This window comes from Symphodus melops (genome assembly GCF_947650265.1).
Source record: "Symphodus melops genome assembly, chromosome: 4".
Lineage (NCBI taxonomy): Eukaryota > Metazoa > Chordata > Actinopteri > Labriformes > Labridae > Symphodus > Symphodus melops.
Window position 1 is genome coordinate 5,548,969 of NC_136694.1, and position 23,920 is coordinate 5,572,888.

General features: G+C 39.0%; 1 protein-coding gene across 1 annotated transcript in view; it reads right to left on the reverse strand.

Annotated features, from left to right (window-relative positions):
• cdk18 (cyclin dependent kinase 18) overlaps positions 1 to 23,436 on the reverse strand; it is a 42,978-nt gene extending 19,542 nt beyond the window's left edge. The window contains exons 1-2 of the mRNA XM_079341057.1: positions 23,098 to 23,436; positions 7,247 to 7,382 (exon numbers count right to left, since the gene is read on the reverse strand). Coding sequence (XP_079197183.1) covers positions 7,247 to 7,364 — 118 coding nt within the window. The 5' untranslated portion in view covers positions 7,365 to 7,382; positions 23,098 to 23,436. The remainder of the gene's footprint in view (positions 1 to 7,246; positions 7,383 to 23,097) is intronic.
• Positions 23,437 to 23,920: the final 484 nt, after the last annotated feature.

A 23,920-nucleotide genomic window follows, 5' to 3' on the forward strand; every position in this document is an offset into this window, starting at 1 on the left:
AAATCCAACATCGATACATTTTCCCCATTAGCTTTACAGTTAAAACAAGGCTCAATGGATATATTGTTTAATGAATGAATTGTACCACACTTTGATCAGCTGCTGCTGTTTTTAAATGTGCTTTATAAAAAGTTTGACTTGACTTGCCTTGACTTGAAGGGTAATTTATGTTATTTTTCGGCATGGCTGAACAACGAAATGCATGTTGAAGTGGCCCTAATAACTTAATAATACAAACAAAATGTATCATAAACTGCAAAGACCTACTGTATAAAGAACAGCAGAGAAACAACGGCCTGGGAGCTCCGCCTGCTACTGACTGCATTGTAGGTCATCATCACAACTCCTCCATGTTAACAGATGGTTCAAATATATATAGATATTTTTTTATTATTCTTTGGGCTCTGCAGAATATATTATATGGTTTTTAATCACCTGGTGCCGAGTCTCATCTTTCCATGCACATCCCATGCCTTTTGGTTTATGATTCCAGCTCTCTATTACTTCTTTCTTCAGGTTTATATGATTTTATAGTATTTCTTAATTTTCTTTTAAGAAATATAGTACAGCTTTTCAAGGCAGTCTTCACCAGTAACCATACGTGTGATGTGCTGGTAAGGTTCCTTGCAAAGCTGATTTCCATGAACCTGAAATTGTTTTACGTTCCCCACCTCATTTCCTCTGACACATGGTTCTGGGTGTTGGTCTCACAAGACTTTGCTCACAATTTTGAGCTAACTGTTCACTCTGAAACTCAAGGTATAAATCTATATGTATGTACATGTATATAATTATGTTTAAAAAACAGTTGGTGATGGTGCTGTCAACCACAACCTTAACAACAGTTATCTCTCTGTTGGGAATTACAGTCGTGGGTGTGGAGCGGGAACAGGAGGGAGATGAACACATAGCTCTGGGGGGCTTCTGTGTATTATAATAATGGAGTGTGAGCAGTGACACATTTTTCACAATACTTTGCTGGAATTACGCTTGTATCCTCACTATGCTGCTTTATTCTACACTTTGATCAATTGGATGTGGGTCACATAAATCATCTTGTCCAGGATAAATATGATGCAATATGCACTTCTTTTTATAAACCCTTTTCAACTAAAATTTAAGAGAAATACTAACATCCAATAGTTAATAAATTAAAAAAAAAAAACAAACAAAACATAATCATGCGAGAATAAAAAACTGCTCAGTTACTCAGCCTTTTTGGTAACAAAGACTGAGTAGTTCTTCAGTGTGGCCGAAGACTCATTCATGTTCTCATGCCAAGAATGTGGCCACAGTATTTTCAATATAGCCCATACAAGTGGATCTTAATGCATCTTTGATGTACTGTATAAGACCTGCACTTGGGTCTTTCTACATGAACCCAGTCATGCAAACAAGCGTTATGATGACATGTAAAAATGGTCTTTGTTGTGCTGTAGAACCATTTTCTAAAAGCAGCTAATCGGCTAAAGTTAGGCGCCATAAGACCAAAATTGTTATTTGTGTTAAGTGTTAGTTTCTCCATTTGCGAGATGAATAAAGGATTATTGATTGATTGATTGATTAAGTTGTTGATTTATAACTGGCCGGGGACTACACCTGGAAACAAGCTGCAAAGACTAAAGCTGGTCCTTTTATTGTAAAAGGGAATTGTCCACAAAATAATAAACACATAAACTAAACTCTACAATTAAGCTAATAAGCTTCGAAATGAAGGTAAACAATACATAAATCAGACATAACTCGTGTTGGGCAAGTTACTTAAAATTAGTAAGTTTCAAGTGGTTAATACTGTCAAAGAGTAACTAGTTACTTTAGAAAGAAACATTAGTGTTACTTGTTTTTACTTCAATACTTATAATTTACACAATATTATTTAATGTCAGTGTAGCAATGTAAGAGGAAACAGCTGTCCTATAAGCTGTAGTCATTTTCAACATGTGGGTATTTTGCCAGTTACTTTCAACAGGGTTGATATAGGAAACCTTTTTTCAACATTATACCTTTACTTGCAACCAATCTGTTTCTTTCCTGCCTACAGATTGTGGAACAGGCTGTGATTAAAAATCAAGGGTCGGCTGTTTCAGTTGAAGCATAGAAGCAGTAGTTGTCGGCTATTCCACAGAAAGTACGACTAAAGAGTGCTTTTGAAATGTATTAACTGGGACAAGTTTATTGCATTTGAAATATTACTACAAAGTATTGGCAAACAGCTGTGGAGTTATAGTCATTCATTGCTAAGTAACACATTACTTACAATTTATTAATAAAAATATAAGCTGACTATTTGTTAACTATGTTTTTGATAGATGTATAATGTCTCTATTTGTCTTTATTTTAACAGCTTGATATGCTGCATATACTGTCTGAGTGTGTACAATGATATTCTAACTCTACAAGTTGGAAAAAGGAGGCTAGCAGATTGAGATGAAAAAAAGAGGAGGTGTAGAAATCAGATGGCTTCTGGAAATCATTCACTCACTATGTGTCTCCTTTCTTCCCTCAGTTGTATGTCTCTGTCATTTTCTCTGCCTGGTCATCATTTTTCTGACCTTCAAGAGCAGACAGTGATGCACACAGAATTACTCGGGGGATTATATGGCCCAGCTGCGGCTCTCATTCAGGTAGCAGAGGATCACTCTCACTTAAATGCGCTTGACATCCACACGAGTGTCTGAAGCTTTGCTTTCTTGGTTGTGATTAGCTGAATCATGAGTTGTCTGTACAAGCAGGTCGAATAAAATAACTAGAGTATGTTGCTCTTTCTATAGACTGTGGATGTTTTAGTGGCTTTTTCACCTTGACTAGCAATACAAAGCATTAAACCGAAGCCTTTTTTGCTCAACCTAAAGTTACGAACTTTTGTGTTGCTGCTCTGATTTAAAGATGCATACATATTCAGCCAATTCACTGTAATGACATCTTTTTGAACCATCTTCAGAGCCAATCTCAACATAATAAACCAGAAATACTAGAAAACCTCATTCTCGATGCATTCAGTACTTTCGCATTATCTCCCCCTACTTATCCCTACATAACCCTCATTTCCCTTTGAAACCTGATGATCCTCTGTTGCAAAGCGCCCGTGGTGGTACCAGTCGTAGCCGGAAAAACCCCATTTAATCTTCGAGGGTTCACTATAGACACAGAAGGAAGGAAGGCTTTTGTATTTGGTATTAAAACCCAGAATGAGATTGCAGTTTGTGCTCTATTATTAGAGATAAGCTGCTCATTCAGGCAGGGTCCAAAAGACAAAAGAAAGTAGAGCTCAGCGTTTAGGGGTTTAATCATGCCTAATTAAGCATTCGATTAGTAGTTTTAAAATGTAAGGCACAGCGGCCACCCTGCCAAAAACTGGAATCTCTCAGATACAAAGGAAGTCCGAAAAAGTGGGGTTTGCATGGCAACCAACAGAACAGACAAGTGTAAAATGTGACTATCTTGCATGCTTTGTATATTCTTTATACTGGTACAGGGCGAGGTTTGTGCAAATGATTCAGAAAGAGTTACTTTTCCTGATTTTTTCGCTGTATGTTGTTTTCTGTTCAATACAATAGAGCCTTCGATATGAACAATATCAAGGTGCACAATTTAAAACCAAATTCCAGTGCTCAATAAGCTCTTTACCATTTATCTAGGTCAAACTGTTTTAAGGGAATTTGTTGTGGCAAACAGTTTAAGGTACACATCCAGCAAACACAGACACAGAACTGCGTGTGTCACAAGTCCCAAACACTTCTTCTAGCTAGGTTGATTGTTCTTTCAAATTTAACATGATCAATTCTTTAAAAAAAAAAAAAAAAGAAGATTGGACCAACTTTGACCTTTACCTTGAATGTAATTTTCCTGATAAGAATAAATGTAAAATTAAAACCGCAAGCGGTGATGAAGGGACCGAAGCACCCCGTGCATGTCGGCGTGTGTCGCGACCACGAGAGTGCGACCACGGGAGTGCAGCCACGACACGTGGCCAAGCAGCAGGCCTTACGCTTTGATTTGTGTAAAGGAGCAAAAGTGCCTATTAAACGTATCATGATTCTAGGGCATTATTAACCCCTGTTCTTGACATGATACCATGTCATTTTTGGTAGCATTGGATTCAGGACTTCACAGACTTTCAATAGATATCTATATATCCGCTGTAGGTTTAAAATTGAGCCAGATACGCTGTGCTACATATAAAAGAATTACAGCCACTTCCGTTTTTTACGGTGATTTCCGGTTTTAACCACAAGATGGAAGCATTGCCTTATTTTTGAAGGTGAAAAAGCGGTGCGCCTAGGCATGAAAGTTTGATGATATGCAGTTGCCACGCCCTTTAACGAAATAACGTGCGGAGCACAACGAGAGATCTTCAACATGTCTAGAACATACTGACACAGAGTTTACAATGATCGGATAAATGCTGTTGTAGGAGTTTGTTCAAATAGCTAACCTGTGAAAAAGGAATTTCGGCCGTTTTTCTTGCATTAAAAAAAATATGGTGGACTTCCTGTGTAGTTTTGACTATGGGTGTAAGAGGATTTTATGTAGGACCTGACATGCCCAATGAGCATAAAACATTTCATGCATGTAGGACAAAGAAACCTCAATGGGGAGGCCTTTTTGAAAATTTCAAGGGGGCGCCACTTAGTCATTTAGCCACGACCACTTATTATACCCACATGAGTAGTTTAATTTTTCTACAGGGATCATGTGTGTGACGTTTGGTGACTCTACGCCTATATTAAGGCCCATAACAAACTACTTCCTGTTTGTGACAAACAACGCGCCCGTATGACCACGCCCTTTGAGGAAATAACGTGCGGAGCACAACGAGAGATCTTCAACATGTCCAGAAAACAATGACACTGAGTTCACGATGATCGGATAAACGCTTTTGGAGGAGTTCGTTCAGATAGCTAACCTGTAAACCGCGAATTTCAGCCATTCAAAAAAAAATATGGCGGACTTCCTGTTGGGTTTTGACCATGGGTGTAAGAAGATTTTATGTAGCGCCTAACATGCCCAATGAGCATAAAAAATCTAATGCATGTAGGACAAAGAAACCTCAATGGGGAGGCCATTTTTAAGATTTCATGGGGGCGCCACTGAGTCATTTAGCCACACCCACTTATCATAACAACATGACAAGTTTAATTTCTCTACAGGGATCATGTGTCTGATGTTTGGTGACTCTACACCTATATTAAGACCCATAACAAAGTACTTCCTGTTTGTGACGAACAACGCATCCGTACGACCACGACCTTTGAGGAAATAACGTGCGGAGCACAACGAGAGATCTTCAACATGTCTAGAACACACAGACCTTGACGTTGTGTCAATCGGATATAGGCTTTTGTAGGAGTTCGTTCAAATAGGTAACCTGTGAAACGCGAATTTTCGCCATTAAAAAAAATATGGCGGACTTCCGGTTTAGTTTTGACTATGTGTGCAAGAGGATTTATTGTAGTTCCTGACATTATTAACATACAAAAAAATTGTCATGTATGTCAGAGAAGAAAACCTCTATGTGGAAGTCTTTCAGAAAGGTAAAATAGGGGTGAGCCGAGACATCAATGTTTGATGGTACGCCATGGCCACGCCCTTAAATGAAATAACCTGTGGAGCACAACGAGAGATCTTCAACATGTCTAGAATACACTGACACTGAGTTTACGATGATCGGATAAACGCTGTTGTAGGAGTTCGTTCAAATAGCTAACCTGTGAAACGTGAATTTCGGCCATTTTTGTTGCATTGAAAAAAATATGGCGGACTTCCTGTTTGGTTATGACGATAGGTGTAAGAGGATTTTATGTAGCTCCTGACATGCCCAATGAGCATAAAAAAAATTGTGTATGTAAGACAAAAAAACCTAAATTGGGAGGCCTTTTTGAAAATTTCAAGGGGGCGCCACTGAGTCATTTAGCCACGCCCACTTTTTATGCCAGCATGTCTAGCTTTATTTTTCCACTGGGATCATGTGTCTGATGGTTGGTGAGTGTATGACTATATTAAGGCCCATAACAAACTACTTCCTGTTTGTGACGAACAACGCGTCCGTATGACCACGCCCTTTGAGGAAATAACGTGCAGAGCACAACGAGAGATCTTCAACATGTCGAGAACACACTGGCATTCTCATTGTGTCAATCGGATAATTGCTTTTGGAGGAGTTCGTTCAAATAGCTAACCTGTGAAACGCGAATTTTCGCCATTGAAAAAAAATATGGCGGACTTCCTGTTTGGTTTTGACTATGGATGTAAGAGGATTTTATGTGAGATCTCGCAATGCTGCCTCGCATGCTGCCTAAAAAATTTCGTGCACGTACGATGAAAAAACCTCAATGCGGAGGCCCTTTTGAAAATTTGAAGGGGGCGCCACTGAGTCATTTTGCGAATTTTTTTTATGAAATGACAAAAATATCAAATTTTTCGCCAGACCCGATGACGTTGGAGATTTTGATGAGTTTTCATTCACGTTCAAGCCATCAAAAATGGCTCCAAAGAGGCGGAGCACTGGTCAGTGCTTCGGTCCCTAATGAAGGTCTACTACGGGAACGTTCCCAATAGTGGCCATCGTCTCATCCCCTCCTGGTGCAAAACTGAGCTCTTCAGGCGATCCTTTGTGCCGACTGCTATCAGACTGTACAATCAGTCTGTCATCATCACGGACATCTGACATCCCCCACCGTGGCTGTCACTCTGGACTTTGTCAATGTGTCATATAACTATACTGTAAATGCTTATTAGATTTTAATTGTTTACTTTAGTCACCTTTGTCAACTCTATCACTTTATCTCATATCTGGTTACTATGACTTCAACCTGCAGTTTAATTTGTCTCAATGTAAAGTCCTGTATAGTTTTTAGTGTGTAGTCAAGATTTTAATTGGTGTATAGTTTATTCAATACTTGCTTATAATAATTGTAAATACACAGTACCTTTATCTTTAATATGTTCCTATATATTCTTCTTTTAATCATACTGATATGCATGCTCTTTTTCTTGTTGTTTACTGCTGTGACACTTGAATTTCCCCACTGTAATCAATAAGAAATAATCTTATCTTAAATTTTTTTGCAAGTCAGACAACGTGAGAGAGTTTGCCTTTATGTTTTTAATGGACACAATTCTCTCCTACACACCTGTCTTATATAATGTACGTGTGAAAGGTATTTTTCTACTTTGATCACCTAACAAGCACCCATAGTTAGAACTTTGAACCTCACCTCTAGAGTGGACAAATAAAGGTTCTTACCCTGTGTGTGGTGTATGTTGAGTTGGTTGATCTGCTCGGTGAACTCGTTCTCCTCTATGGTCTCAGTGCGGGGAACAGACAGAGAAAAGCGCCTTTTAAAGTTCTTCATCTTGTTCATGGTGCTTCGGAGCAAACTCTGGAAATACAAGAGGAGAAAGAGAGAGAGAGAGAGAGAGAGAGAGAGAATTAATAAGGACAAGTAAGCGTGAAAAGTTTGTTTTTTTATACTAACTTAAATCAAGTGAAGTTTTCTTGTGTCTCTTGAATCTTTTCTTTAGTCAATTGGAAAAAAAAACTTTTTAGCTATGTTAATCAGGTACAAAACATAAAGTTCAAAATGTGTGCAAGTAAGTCACAAATAATGACTCCTTGGAACACTGCCCACAACATGAGCTGCAGATCGTGATGTGGAGCTACATTGGATCTTCATGCGCAGCCTGACCACACTGTCGTCTGTGTTTTCTGATAATGAGGCACAAAGCAGCATGAACGACTCTGATAAATGTCGACTCTTTTCAGTAGGTTACACACCCACAGCCAACCCTGCGAGTTATTTATCACTCTTTTTTACGTTCATCTTTTTGTTCTCTAGATTTTGTCTCACTCTGTGCTCATGGGGTCTCCATCATTTCTTCATTGACAGGGATGTTTGTGTGTGTGTGTGTGTGTGTGTGTGTGTGTGTGTTTCTGCTCATTAGTGGAAAGATGTGTATGGTGGGTTCAATTACAGCATGGTTCCACATTCCCTGCTGTTATTTTTATGCCTCAGTAACCCATCAGGATATTACTTTCTGCGAACGATTCCTACATGTTGTCAGACTTCTGCCTGCAGAGTTCAGGTCAGATGGCTCTATGAACAAGACGTTTAGACACGCACAATTGACACAAATGCACACACAAATTTCCTGGCTGTGTCCACTGCTCATATCTAAATGACACCCCAACTGGGTTAGTGTTTCCAATAACAACCAGGTAATTATCTTGAGCATTAGGCAGGCTGCTAGCATTTTCTTCCTTCCTCCATCCAGCTTTAACTCGTTCGCTGGACATTATTGTGGTAATGATGAATGGACTTAAACTTGTGTAGCACTTTTCTAGCCTTCTGACAACTGAAAGAGTGTGTGTCACATGTGCACTTTACAATATAGCAGTTTTGCTGTGACAGAAAGATTCCCTGATAGATGTTTGAAATCTTAAGATTAATAACATTCACACCATTAATATAGAAGTCGTTGGTGTAAAGCTGATGATACTTTGATGCTATTCCAATAACAAAATGAAGAGTCAGGGATTTCCACTTATGCTTATAATGGAATAAGCTGTAATGAAAAAAAAGCATAAATATATGCTGGAGAAATATAAAGACAGAACTAAAAAGGAAAAGATGGGCTATCCATCAGTTATATTAATGTAGTGTGTATAGTGTATAAACAATAAAGAAAACAAAAAACAGTAAACTATTTATTTTCATACATCAGTATTAGACTTATTGGTTAGATTGTGCTGAACACTTAAACATGGAGTCATGATTTAAAATGCTGTTGTTGACCAAATGGCAAAGTTAAATTATTTGTATCTTGGGCAATTTAAAAAAAGGGGCTTTTGTTTGATACCATTATTTTGGAATATCTCATTACTGCTGTCACTAATATAGAGATATGGTTGGAAAGATAGATAAAAGTGTAGACATGGAAGTAAACAGCCATTAAAAAAATATCCTGGGGGTTTAGGAGCTGAATAAATGTGTCACAAATTTCCCTGGCCATCTGGAGACATGAACAATCCAGGGGGCGTTCTAATGCAGGTATGTGACGATTCAAAGGGGCTATATGCAAAATATCCTCCATGTCTCTTTATTGTTTTAATACCCTTTAAAGGATTGAAAAGGGAGAAAATGATACAGAGGATTCAGAACTGGATTTAATATCTAGAGTGACAGCACTGCCTAAACCTTTCCAGAAGTTTAATTCATTCAGTTGAAGAAAAAGAAATTCTCTGGAAATAGTTTTATTATTCTTTTAATCTCATAAACAGAGAAAAAAAGCTAAATAAATTAATAATAATTATGGTGGAATTTATTTTTAATTAAATACATGAAGTTTGCTTAGCCTTTTATGCTACTACTACTGCCAGATGATAGGCAATGAAAACTACTGCACTAACATGGAGGCAAAATGGCCGTGCTCAGTCCTTGATGGCTCATTTTTATTGCACCACAGGTTTAGACAAGGTAGGGGAATGTTATTAATACTTTAAGTTGTTTTACTTTGACGTAATATTGCATGCTCATAGATTTGTGTATTTGCAGTGTAGGCAATTGTCATGTCAACATATTCAAAGGGGCTGTGCTTATTTCATCAACACTGAAAGATAGATACTAATTTAAGCATCCACTTGCATCGTACAAGACAAACAAATGACAAGAAACATTGTTATAAACAACTCCCACCGCCCCCCTCCCACACAGACACACCTGTATGTAGATTATATCCTATAATTAAAATTCAAAGGAATCCCAGAGATCAGAATTACACCCAATAAAAAAATGGGATCTTTACCAAAAAAAAATATTTAACTCGTGCAGGAATATCAATAAGAACATAAACATAAACATAATTTAAATCACAGAAGAAATACCTGCTAAGAGTAGACCTCTGGTAAACAGCTGCACAGCAACACTTATATGGCAAGGTAGTATCTGAACAGAGGTAGTGCAAACTGAATCAGTGCAACCTTTAAGATGGAACTGTGCTGATCTATTGTATTGCAGTGCCGCTGAAAACGCTTTTAAGTCCAGATCACTGAGTGCTTCAAGCTCCACCAAGAAGACTGTGATTATATCAGATAATATCAGAAGTATTTTTAAAATCGAGTTGTAGGTCAACTTGTAACTGACATGACTACAATGTAGTTGGGTTGTAAATTAGACCTACTGAGTTTTGTGTGTGTTTGTGTGTGTGTGTGTGTGTGTGTGTGTGTTTACCCCACTGACTGGCCTGCTAATCTTTGACCTCCTAATCAATCCTTCATTTTTATATTTCCATCTCAGCAGTAAAAAAAAAAGTAATACATTAACTTTAATTAAAGATATACTTCTCAGTGGTAAGTGATGCCATTCTTAACAAAAATAATATTAAAGCATTCAGTTTCTGACACAACCTTACATTCACTTCATGCAACATGTTTTATAAAAGCCTCACGGACCACCTGGAAAGTTACAATGTTGACATCTTGTAATAAAGTGAATTGGGTCTTAAATGCAATCATAGTTGGAAAACAGTCAACTTTCTTCTTGAATTCAAGGTTGAATGAACTATTGCTCATTCTATGAGTTGTTTGTTTTTGTTTTTTAAACATAATGTTTTGAAGCTAAATTGAGCAAGAGAGCATTGTATGAGAATTAATACTACCTGGTCTATGATAAGATTCAGTAGCTACAGTTGGAACAAAGCTGTTTCTTAAGCATGGAGATGTTTCTTTATATTCTTGTCTTCTGTATATATCATCAACTGCATGCTTGCTTTTTTCCAAAGATGTTTTTGTTTTTTTCCCTGTGCCTCCAAAAATACACAACAAAAAGAGTAAACTAGTGTGTGTGCATTCAAGCTCAATGCAAACAGGTGCAGGACAAAAAATGTAATTACTGCAGAAAAAATAGAAAGATCCACACATCACCCAGTGAACTACTGTATTTAAACCTTTTGTATTGAGACGTTGCAATGATTAAAAAAAAAGTTTGTTACTGGGAGCTGAACAGTGTACAGACCTTTCTCTTTTCTGCATTATGGGAAACGCTAAATGGACTTGAGCTTGTATATGGCTTATCTAGTATTCTAACAAAGAACTCATATCTGCATATCACACTTTACACCCAATCATACACTGCTGGCCGAGGCTGAATGTAAAGTGACCATCAGAAGTAACTAATCCCATTTATACGCCACAGACAAAGCAGCGTTTCGGGGTTAGGTCTCTTGTCCAAAGACACATCAGACAGGTTGTTGCAGGAGCTGGGGATCACCCAACCTTCTGATTGAGAGATGATCAACTCTACAAACTGAGCCATAGCTGCCCTGCTGGTATATAAAAATACACATGGCATGCAAGTAGCCATCAAGGATTTGTTTTCAACATCAGGATTATCCCTTTCTAGTGAGTCAGAAATATTTGGGATCATCTTTGTTGTTGAGCCAACATAAGCTTTGGTAGCATGCTGAGGATACAATCTGCTACCAACATTGCATGAACCTACCATGCCATGTTTTGTAATCTGCATTATGTGGCATGCGTGAATTTAGAAGTTGACAGACACACCAAAACTTGCCAAGGGTGATGGGACTTTATTTTTATATCCACAGAATTTGGTTGTTATGTTAGGGTTGACATTGTGCTTCGCCAGAGGAAATCTAGTAGCATATTTAAGGTACTTCAAACGACTACCCTGATAACAGAAGCCATGTTTATCATTTACAAGGCTGAACAAATTGCAGAGATGGACCTCAGTAACCTAGTTGCATAAGCCAATGCAAACCATGTAAACGGCACTCGTCTGTTGCAGTGGGAGGAATAAATACATGAACTTGCCACAGCAAACCAAATACTGTCGTTTTGACCACTGACCAACAGTTCAGTGCTTGTTGCCTTTTGGAAGGATTGAGGAGGGATGAGTTTGATTCAGCAAAAAGCAATATATCTGTGATCCCGTGAAACCACGTGAGCTTTGGTTAAATGAATACACAACTCTTCTTATGTGTGCTTATTTAGAACGGAGCCAGCTGATTGTTGAGAATTGCATCATGGATTTATACAGGTCAGTGGGCATAGCCATCAAAAAAATGAAAAACAAATTCATCTGCAGTACATAAGGCATACTGCACATGCATAAAGATACACAACAGTGACTCATGCTGGGTTACAAGTACAAGAGCACACACGCTGAGATTCAAACCTCCAAGCGAATATGTTTCTCTCTTTTATTTTCTTCCTCCGTCCACTTTGTCAAAAGAGAATGAATGACTGACCCTGAGAGGCAAGTTAAGCGAGAATCTCTGGCATAGTGTCAGGGCGAACCATTAGCCCTCAAACGGTGACTGAGACCGCTGTGTTTGTCTAGTGAAACCTGGCATGGCAGCTTCCTGATCCTGACAGCACAGACGGGCTGCCAACACAAGCTGTGAACTCTGGTTGGGAATAAGAGTGGAGAGGGCAGCAAAAGACATGCAGAGAGGAAATAAATAAAATGGAGAGATGGAAACATCACATGCAGTATGTCATGAACACACGGCAACTGCATGGACTTGCTGGGGTACACCTGGCCTTAAAGTGAGACATGCTAACATGAAGAGCCCTGTGTCTAATAACTGAGTTGGAAAAGTTGGTGAGTAACAGTTACCTTTACGCCCCCCTACACTGCAGCACTATTTAAACTACTGTAACTTTTTAGATAAAGGGTATTTGTTTTATAATTGGTAACATTAGCTGTATGCATGATCGATACCACTTCTGTTCTTTATTTACAAAAGCATTACATTCCTGTAAATTGTGTTTTCAAAGCCCTAGTAATAATGAGAACTGTTAATTATACAAGGTTATTAAAAGGAAGTCCAGCACTACATTTCTTTTCAACAAAAGTCTTGTACAGCAGTCACGATATACAGTAACAGTTGCACAATGTCCGGTTACTATACGTGAGCAGAAGCAAAAATCCTAAGGGAGGTTATTTAATCCGATATCCTCAAAAAAGGAGCTTTCCACACTGAACCACTTGCCTAAGAATATTAAAATTGCTTGCATCATCTTTTTCCAAAACAATATTAAGGCACATTCTCTGTCAAAAAAAATCCTCTTATGGCTTCTTTTAGAAGTTATTGTTTTTTTATTTTCTCATACCTTGCATTTTTCTCCTTACTCTTGAATAAAGAGAGAAAGTGAGTGAGACAGAAGCACATGCACACATCTGCCTGTTAGCCGTGTGTGTTGGGTTATATGTGATAGAACTGACCTTGAGCCTGAGGTTACATTACTGTGTGCTCCAGTAGTTCATGTGGACTAAAAATATGACTTTGCTTGTTTGACTCCTGGGGCACACGTACACAGAAACACACACCCACACATGAAAAACACACTTTCCCTAAAGGAGATGGTGGTGATGGTGCTGTGTCACAGAAACCTGAGTGGTGAAAGAGAAGAACTGTTAAACAGCTGGTGTTTTGGTTTGAAATGAAGCTCATCCAATTTTAGCTGCTATTATCCAGCCATGTTCCAGTAACAATGCGCACATAGTATCATGGAGATAAAATTTTCAAGGCTCTTTATAGAAGCTGGATGTGTTGACATTCTCTGCATAAAAATAAACAAACTTGAAATTATGGAATTTGAAGAATATTTCCACATTTCATGTGTTTCAGGATATAATCCAGCATCTCTAGGGAACTGAAATAAAACATCACATTAAAATAAAGGCTGATTACAATGTGATCACTCACCAGGGCATTTTATATTAGGATCTAAATCTTTAGCTCTATCAGACTGACATTTCAAGCCACAATATGTCCCTCCTAGGAAACCAATACTAAGAATTTAAAAGAGACCAACAGAGTAATCAAAATGGCCAACAGGGTACTCCATGTACAGCCTATACGTTCTCAGTTTGCAAGAACATTCCATGAATAAAATAAATGAAGTTAATCATTGCTGGATGAACCTGAGGAAGTTACAGGCGAAACACACTGGTCACTCAAAATTAAATACAATAAAGACCAAAAGGGTCATTAGCTTAGAGAAACTCCTTTGTTGGTTGTTAATTGTGTGGCATAAGTAGTTTATACAGTATACCCCAGTCATCTGGAAGGGATCCTTCTTTCATTAGACAGATTTATGGTTCAGGAAATGTCATAAAAACTAAATAAACATGAGGCCTGTGCATTCGTTGAGTCTGTGGATGATCATATCTCTGTTTACTCCCTAATACACAGAGCCTTATGTAACCTGGTCAGATCCCTGTCAGATTATATTCTCATAAACTCCAAACAAAGCTTGTCAGACCAGTCAGAGGGACATACGCTTGACAAACCAGTCTGTCCATTGCCCAAACAGTGACTGACTTAGACAAACTTAGGACTTCGGATGGACCAAAGCTGTATTTGACTTTTCTGCTTTTGTTCTCTGTGAACATTATGACTTCCTGAAAGCTATTCTTCAAAAGGTACACTGCACAGTCTTTAGAGCAGGGACAGGCAACTTTAGTTACCAAGAGGGATTCATTGATTTTATTGTCACTGCCATAGGGCCAAATGATCAAACAATCTTAGACATTTATAAATACTTAGAATTGTTCAAAAACAACAAATATATAGTTTTCAACAGAATTTATAACACCCAAATGGATCATTTTTGACTTATGGGTTTGCTTAATTTAATGAGGTTTAAAACAAATTAAAAAGTCCTAATAAAACACTACAGCAAAATGCATCAACTAATTTCTAAATTATGTCACACAGAATTAACGATTTTGTCTTAAGTATTTCATTGGGTCTTTGTGTATTTGTACTGGCAACTCCTTCAGTCATTTATCATGTATTTACCTTTAAGTCATTTCTTGTTAACATTTTTTAATGTATTGATGTTTGTAATATTGTAATGTTTTGTAAAGTCTTACTAAATATATGAAAGCAAGAGTGAATTATTTTCCTGTCCTCACAGGGCAATCAGCTCTTTCATAAATCTGTACATGCAGTGTGAAAAAAAGCTCATGTCTCATCAATATTGATCCTTTTTAAAGCATACTCTAACATCTCCCTGTCTCTTTGTCAGGCATTTGTTGAAGACGTGAACACTGTAAACAAACATCCAGGCAATCATTTGCTGTACACCTTGGTCGACTGAAAGGCATGCATGCGTAAATACACTCATTCAGTCTCACTAGAGCGGATCAATATCTGATAATTGAGCTACTACCAAACACACTGATAACGTTCCGCACACTCCCACAGTGGTGTAGCAGGCCACAGATGGTTAAACTACTGACTTTGACATGTGCAGCACTTCAACAAGAACCAGTTACAGTAACCTTTAACATTTAGACATAACTCAATAAATGTTTCTTTTATAATAGTTGAGCTCTTTTGTACCTGAAGAAAATACAACACAAAACATGTCTACATAGTGGGGTAGATGTCTGAATGATGTTAAATATCCACCGGTGATTTCTAAAGAACCTTTAGCTGAAAGGTTTTCCCAGTGTCCATTAATATGCTTCACATTACTGTTACTTTCTTTTGTTCACTTCTTTATTTGCCAGTGGCCTTCAACCATTAAGCAGACCACTTCTCCTCAGACTTCTTCTTTTTTTTTTGCCCTCGGATCACTTTTAAGAGAAGCTCAAATAATGAAGCTGTCACTTGCAGCAAAATTGGCCACAGTGTTGACAGCAACAATAAATCCCTCTGTGCGTCTCTCTGTGTCTGTCTACATGTCACCCCCTGTCCCGGTGTGAACAGAGGAACTACTGTGGCCATTGGCTGCGAGTGAATAACAACAGTGTAGGGGTCGACATCTGACTGGCCTATTGTAACACAGGCCACCATGGTTTATGCCTCCCGGCCACACATGTTGTGGTGGTTGTGTTTTGTTTGGTAATTGCTAATCATATGCAATATTTTGCAATAACTCATCATATTTATTTTTCCAAATACTAATAATTCAAGAAAAAGTTAACCATAGCAGCAGTCTTTTTTATCTTTTCTTGGAACGTTCTATGAAAATTAATGGTAATCTTCATTTGCATTAATGTGGCTGTTGCAGGATGACTATGCATTTCTTAAGCTGTTGAAAGCCTCACATGACTGATAGGGCTGTTTGTTTGTTTGTTTGTTGTTGTTGTTATCCGTTTACGAAACAGCTCTGGTTTAGAAATCCTAATCTCCTAATGCAATTCCTCCATCATTGTCTCCTTCAGAGCTCAGATCTCCTCTGTAAGAATGTGCCTGAAATAACGTAGCATGGAAGGCACCCTAAGAACCATTACAACTCGCTTCACTTTGTAACTCCAACATGAAAGCTTTACCATCATGGTTATCTATCTTTGACTACTGACAAGGGTCTGTTGACCTCATGCTCCATCTTGATGGTGAACAAGACACTTGAAAATTCTTTGTCACACTTCACTGGACTCAGATAGCCCAAGAGGTCACATCCTGAGAAATCTAGCAGAACAACAACATCAAACTATATAAATGTTATCCTGTGCAGCCTGTCGCGCTTGAAAATTGTTTCAATACTTTGGGGACGCTTGAAGGAGGGATAAACATTCGCTCGATGCACCATGTTCAGCTGTCTTTTCTGTCAAAAGGTGAAAATGACTAAACACCCACCTGTCATGCTTTGTTTAACGTTTTGCATGGCACAGCAATCAATCAATCACTCGAGCAATTAATCAATTAATCAGTCAATGGCATTGTCACATGTAGGACAGACAGCCCTATTTTCACAAAATCTTGACTGCCTTTATTTAGAACCCAACCAGAACCTGAACATCATTACTGACCCACAGGCACCCGAACTCTAATGGGCCCTGATGGTCTCAACGGGCTTTGGTCAGGAATCCACCCTCTATAACACTGGCAGCAAAATCATGTAATGCCTTCTGGCCTCAGGATACAGCACAGCTTTAGTGACACAAAAGACATCGCAACCTCCCTCTATCAGACACATCATTCTGCTATCCCTGAATGTAATCAAGCCTGGATAAAAAAGGATCATTACACAAGCATGCTGGAGCAGATGTCATCCTTTCCACCATCCGATGCCTGTAGAGATGCACAATAGTAGGCAGAGAAGATCTGTTTAATTGCTCTCCTTTTTTGGCTGTTTCCCCTGATTCAGAATTCGGCTTCAAAGTTGAATACAGGGATTTTTTGTCCATTTTTCTTGGTCAGTATCATAACATATGCTTTAATTCTTTCCAATATTTTAAACAACTGCAAGTTACTGCAGTTCTAAAAAATGTAACATCCAGAGCTCATAGCTCAGGGTACAGATGAGGGTACAAATGTTCTGAGTAAGAGTTCACGTAGGGGCACCAACACTGCCTGCACCTACCAGACTGAAAACGTTCAAGTTCTGGCACTACTCACAGATGCAGTCAATGGAAAAAGAAGTGGTGGGTGAACAGGTCAGAAGGAGAGAAATCTGAAAGACTTACCTGACATTTATGCTAAGTGCAGTGAAAGATTGCTGCAAGGACTTAACACCAAGGATGAAGTCTGATTAAAAATCTGAAAGTGGCTGTGTGATCTAAAACATCACGGTGTCTTGACCCCCAGTTTTCTGGTGACATTTAAAGCCGCCTGTAAGATGCAGACAACACACAGAAAATCACCTGCATACGTCAAAGCACCAGGATGAGGCTTGAAAATGGCCGTCTTCTACAAAATAAATATGCTGGGTGAGGCTTTGGTAAACTCATACTGACCATGTCTCTTCTCTTGCTCTCTGTTGTCTTGCACTCTCAGACTCTAGAGCTCTGCAGGTGATTTAAGCATGAATAAATAATAACAAGTTGTGCTCGATGAATGTGGAAAGAGACAAAGAGGGTGAAAAAAAAATAGAGAAAAAAGTATTTAGATCGATGGAGAATCAAAAGAGACTAAAAACAACTAAAAGAGTGGGAGGGTGTTGTTTTATCTTTACTGGAGGAAACAGCAGTGAGACAGACTGTTTTTGTCCTCAGACAGACTCGTTCTAATTGCCGTCTGTTGTGACTAAAAGGATGAAATAACTGGAGGGAGACTAAAAGGGCATATTGTAAAATTAGATTGGGGAACTTCCTGCTGACTGAAGGAAATATATTAAGTTCAGCCAGAGCTTATTGAACTGAAACTTCAGAAACCCCTAAGTGTCATTACTCTGATCTGGCTTTGTGATCCCATTGGTCCACGTTGGTATACTAAGCCTTAGCAGTCAGACCATGTATGTGATTTGTTTCTCACATATCCCTTAATGCTCTCTGCTCAAGATGTGTTTTGCAGCAGCCACATTGATGTACTAATGGTATGTATGCTAATGGTGCACATCTTTTCCTTTCAGATACAAGATGCATAAATGTAGCTACACAACATAAGTTCATGGAACTTATGTAAATTAATATTTCAAACCCTCCATATTGGCTCATAAGCTAGGCTGATTGTATCTGCATTTACTTTAAAGCAACATTATGTAGGAACACCGTTTTGTTGCCCACTGTTGCTCAAAGCTCTGAAAACACACTCCACCTCATAGACAACATGCATTTGTTGAGAATATCTCACATACACAAAGCTGCCAAAGATGTTGTGACAAGATGGTTCACCTCATCTCTTTGCTACTCTTGTCCTATACATGTGTCAGTTGTGTTTTCTAAAGACATTTTTCATCCGGCTTCAACTAATGTGTCAAACATACCACGCATTTTGTATCTTGAAATGTAAACAAATTCTGTTTTAGTAGTAAGCAGTGCATTTCTCCATCTGGCGCCTTCCCAGTGGCATCCATTACAAACTTAACAAAAAAAATAACTGTTCAGAAATCATACATTTTGTCCCCGTTTCTCTTTTTTCCTTTTTTAAGCCATAAAGAGTCCACGGTAAAAAAAACAAAAAAAAAACCTCTTCGAAGGAGGATAAAGTGTGCAGCTCTGCGGTTATAATTGAAGCAGGGGGTTCAAATGTTTTTGAAATAATAATAGATTTTTTTTAATTTGAAATACTTTATTAATCCCTGAGAGAAATTCATGTTTATACTTCTTACACACACATAGGCCCATGTCACACATACAGGACCTGTGTACATGCATTAGTGGAGAGATGTCAGAGACTGGGGCTTCTACACAAGAAGCACACAAGAGAAGTTTAAGGCCACCTCAGGAAGTGCCCTGCACCTCTCCAGCTACCACAACAACTTCTGTGTTTTGGTCTGCACCGGGACTTGAACCAGCGACCCTCCAGTTCCCAACCCAAGTTGAGCCACTGAGTTACTATCGCGACATTTGAAAATTAAAATGCATCGTGTATATTGTAAAGAGAGTTGTTTCATGGTATGTTTTTAGGAAGTGGGTGTTTTGAACAGGTTGAGTAATTGTCAGTGTCTATAGAGAGCAGAAGTGCCTTTTTTGACCCCCAAAATACACAAAATGTATTTCGGCTTCAGGTTGTGCGTTAATGTATTGGTTAATCTTGACAGGCCTGTTGTGACTCAAACCTCTGGGGATATTTGTTTCATTGACACTAATCCCTGAACTGCAACGTTTTGTGTCCTGGAGATCACCATGGATTGGCAAACGTTAATTACTAGCTTGTCTGGCCACACTCACATCTATTTCACAATTCCAGAAGTGATCATTAATTCCTTACTTTAACACTAACAGGTAATAATATACATAAACTTCTTGTATTTTATTTCACTTTTTAAAGAAAACCCTCCCTGACCATTAAACTTGTAACGTATTACTTAATAGTGCACTATACTTTTCTCTCAAGTCATTGTAGACCTTTACAGATGTCAGAACCATTCACGTCACATTCTGTGTGTGTGTTTATTCTGACGTGTTGTTTGCTGGGAGGTTTCCTTTAGGTTTTGGCTTATGGGCTTGCTTCTGACAGGAGCCGCTCTTTGACTCACAGCCTACCTGACACACCCCGCACACAACACATTATACATTTCCCAAGGTGGCTTCTGCCTGTGCCAGTGTGCAAACCAACCTCAAATAAGCCATCACGACTGCAGCACTATTTGAGCAACTTGGGAGAAAGAGGCCTGCAATTATGTAAAGCATCTAAACACAAATCACTGAGCATAATGGTTAAAATGAGCACACTGGTTATTCTTCTGCCGAGGACAGCAGACCCTGGACTTCAGGGTGCCAAACCAATCATTAAACAGCTTGTCTTCTCCAGACTGTGCCATACATTCATGTCCCTCCTCTGATGCCTGAAAACAACCATAAGTCTATAAAAAGCATTGGCAGCCATAGATAGGTTGGATTATTTTCAATGAGCTGGATAGCTCAGCTGAATGTATCACTCGCCCACCTGTGACCAGCTTTTGAAGCATTTTGGAAGCTTGTAAGGAAAGCATGCCCAGCAACACTTAAGGTTCTTTTGGCCATTTTTTTTGTATATCATTTAATGAGACCCTGGCTGCAGCAACAGTGGCACAGCGTTGTATGAGTCTGCGGTGCTCAAACTGCAACTCAGATGTGACAAATGATGTGCTTAATCAGAAAGAGGTGGGCTTTAATAATAATTGTCAAAAGTGCAAGGTAGTAAGTGGTTGTCAGTTGGGGATACATTTGGTCAGATAAAACGATGAAGAATGGAGGGAAGAAGAAGAATGCCTAAATTTGCAAGCTGAGCTTTTGTGTGCAACACTGAACGCAAACCCAACACTGCTTACTCCTGCATCAGTGTGTGCTCTACTAACTCTCACTTTACTTTGGGTTTATTCCAGTTAATTTAACTGTGCACTGACCTGTGAAATGGTACAGTCTGGGGTAAATGGAGCAGTTCGATAAAGCTACATGTGCATTTTTTGCAGTTAAATTGCAGAAAAAGAAAAGTAACAAGAACAAACAGGAAGACAGCTCTCTTGTTTTTGAAAATTTGTTGAAAATGGCGAGAAAAAGAGGAAAACAGCTTTACCCGTTTTAAATTTAGCATAAAAAAGCACTGTAACATTTGCCAACAGGCAGTTTATAATCTCTTAACACAACAACACTCGCGCACTGAGCCAAAATGTTCAATGTGGGTGTTGTCGCCGTTGATTGTGAAACAATCTTTACAAGTAGAATACAGCCATAGTACAACTTGTTCTAATAGTAAAGACCTATGGAGGTGATGGGTTTATTTTTACCAAAGATGCCTGCCTCCTCAAACACTTAACCTCCACAATTGTTCCCTCACAGCAGCCAGCGAGCTTAGCGCTGTTTGGTCTGCAAACTGTCCTCTATTTGTTAGTTTGAGCAATTATTTGCATGTGTTTGTTCATCTGTGAGCGGTGTTTAGTGCCGGTGCCAGGGCCATTGTTGTGGAGTATGGTAGGGTCTATCTTCACATTATCATGGCTGAGTGGGCCTGAGGGCTGTGTGATGAATCAGGGACTCAATAATACGCCGCTTATGTAAACATGGCCATTGTACTTGAGCTGAAATATCCTACAGTAAACGATTGCTACTTTAAGCACAAATGTACAGTAACCCTTCCAAACAGCACAAGGTGAAGTGTTCAGATATCTGTACTTTAATCATGACAGACTGGTAACCATTGGCTCTATAGTGTACCAGTTTACATGGCCACATTTGTTTTTTTACAAGAGGCATCAGAGCAAAATACTTGTTTCTGTTTATAAAGAAGTCTCCATAAATGGAAAACCAAATTTACAGCTCTGCGTTTAAATTGCATCCTTCTCGATGGATTACAGCTCTTGAACAACGTTCCCATTCATACATTTACAACTGTACAAAATCCTATTTGCCTAATTTCATTTGATGTCCCTGCAGATTCTTTGCATTACCAATTCCAATTCACCCACAAAGCCCTCACTATTTCCCTCATATGAGCTACACTTGTCAAGCTGCATTTAACAGCTAACAATGATATCAAAAGAAGATGTACCTTATTGTCATTTTTTAAATACTAGCTTCAACAATTAACACCTTTACCTAGATGTGTACTCTGACTTTGTAATAACCAGTCTCCTGCCTCTAGCTTGTGGTTTCACATGACATCATGCTGAAGACTGAGGGTTAAAACTGCACGACCCTGGCTAAAAGTCCTGAGGCGTTGATGATCCATGAACAATACATGGAAACAATAGAGAAACATTGTCACTGTGCAGCATCTTAAGTTCAACATCAGAGTCACCTCTCTCCGGCACGTTGTTCTTGTGACAGCACTGCAGCAAAACTCTGCATGATTCAAAAAAGCATGACAATGATACAGAAAAGGGAACCAGCTCTGTGTATATACATTTAGCAGACACACACACACACACACACACACACACACACACACACACACACACACACACACACACACACACACACACAGACAGACTCACACAAACAGCCAATTACCCTGAAGGCCTTTATACTTTAGATAAACAGTGCTGTGTGCAGAGTGGCTATACAGACAGACTCCTGTATATTTGAGTGGCCCTTCCTATCTTACTACCGCTCCAGTGTCAGTTTACATGTAACGCTGAGGCTCATCAGGGAGGAGAGTGGTGGATGAGTGGGTGGGCTGGATGTGCTTGTTATTGCAGAGGTGAACATTAAACAGGAGCAACAGTTTAGAAATGTTACACTTTTGAAATGAAGACTGCATGAGATAACTGCAGCCTCATCTCCCCCTATATCAGTATCAACCAGTTGTACTCACTTTAAATGATGCCATGTTATGTAATTAAGGGCAAACTACAGACTGACTTTGTATATGAGTAGTCACATATGGAATCATATGTTTGTGCTTTTGCACTATAAATTAAACGTCTTCTATGTTGCTCTTTTATATTACATGCAGAGTGTCATTAGAGCCTAACCTCATCATAAAGCTGCAGACCAGAAAGAAAAATGTTACTTCTGATTTGGCCAATTAGTACAGCTCAGTGAAGCGCAGGAAGATCAACTGAGATGTTCAATGAGCTACTGAGAAAACCCATAAGAAGAAAATCAACACTTTCATTGAACAAGTTCAGCCTCACTTCAACTTAATGTACCACTGTTTGTGCTCTCTCTGACCCTCACAAGATATGAACTTTGCTTAGATTTACATGTTTAAATGAGGAATGTGTGTGAATATGTCTGCAGCAGAGCTACTTACAGAGGGGCACAGGTCATCCACACAGACAGAAAGGAGGGCGCACGGGGAGCAGACTCCTTCCTCTTCCACTCAGGTTTGCCTCACCTCTCCCAGGTGTCACTCACAGAGAAATAAATCCACAAGTAGCAGGCAACTCAGCTCCAGAGATGGACAGACAGCTCCCCCAGAAAGACAGGTAAATTGGACCAACCTGTCCTTGAGTCACTCTGACAGCTCTCCCTTCCACCCTCCTTCTGTCCTCTGCATGCAGCACAGCCAGCTGCCTCACTGTCCAGATAACAAGACAGACTAAATAAAGAGACAAAGATACAGCACAGGCTGCTCAGAGAGCAGAAACTGCTGCACAGAAGGGTTTTATAACAAGCCTGCGGCTCCTCCTCCACCAGTCCCTGGCTGCAGCCCGCCCTCGTTGGTATGGAAACAGCCAATCACCATGCAGCATAACACAGCCCTCTTCTTCTCTCACTCCTCCTCCTTTTCCTCCTGCCTGTGGTGGTGACAGCTCTGTCACACACCAATGTAGGCTATAAAACATGGTGATGTTACCATGATACCACTTTATATGGGTCTATCAAACATTATTACCATGTAAATAATATATTGTAGTGCTTATATTTACAAACTCCCCTTATAAAAACATGTTTTAAGGTATAAGCAAAACACATAAAGTAAATTTTGAGCACCTATAATGTCAAGTATCAAGTAACTGTTGCAACTCACTTCTTCTTGTTAGTGCAATTATTATCCAAAAAGTTCGAATGATCTTTTTACAATGTGTTATTATCAGAGATTTAATGAATGCTAATTACACTAATTAGCTTCA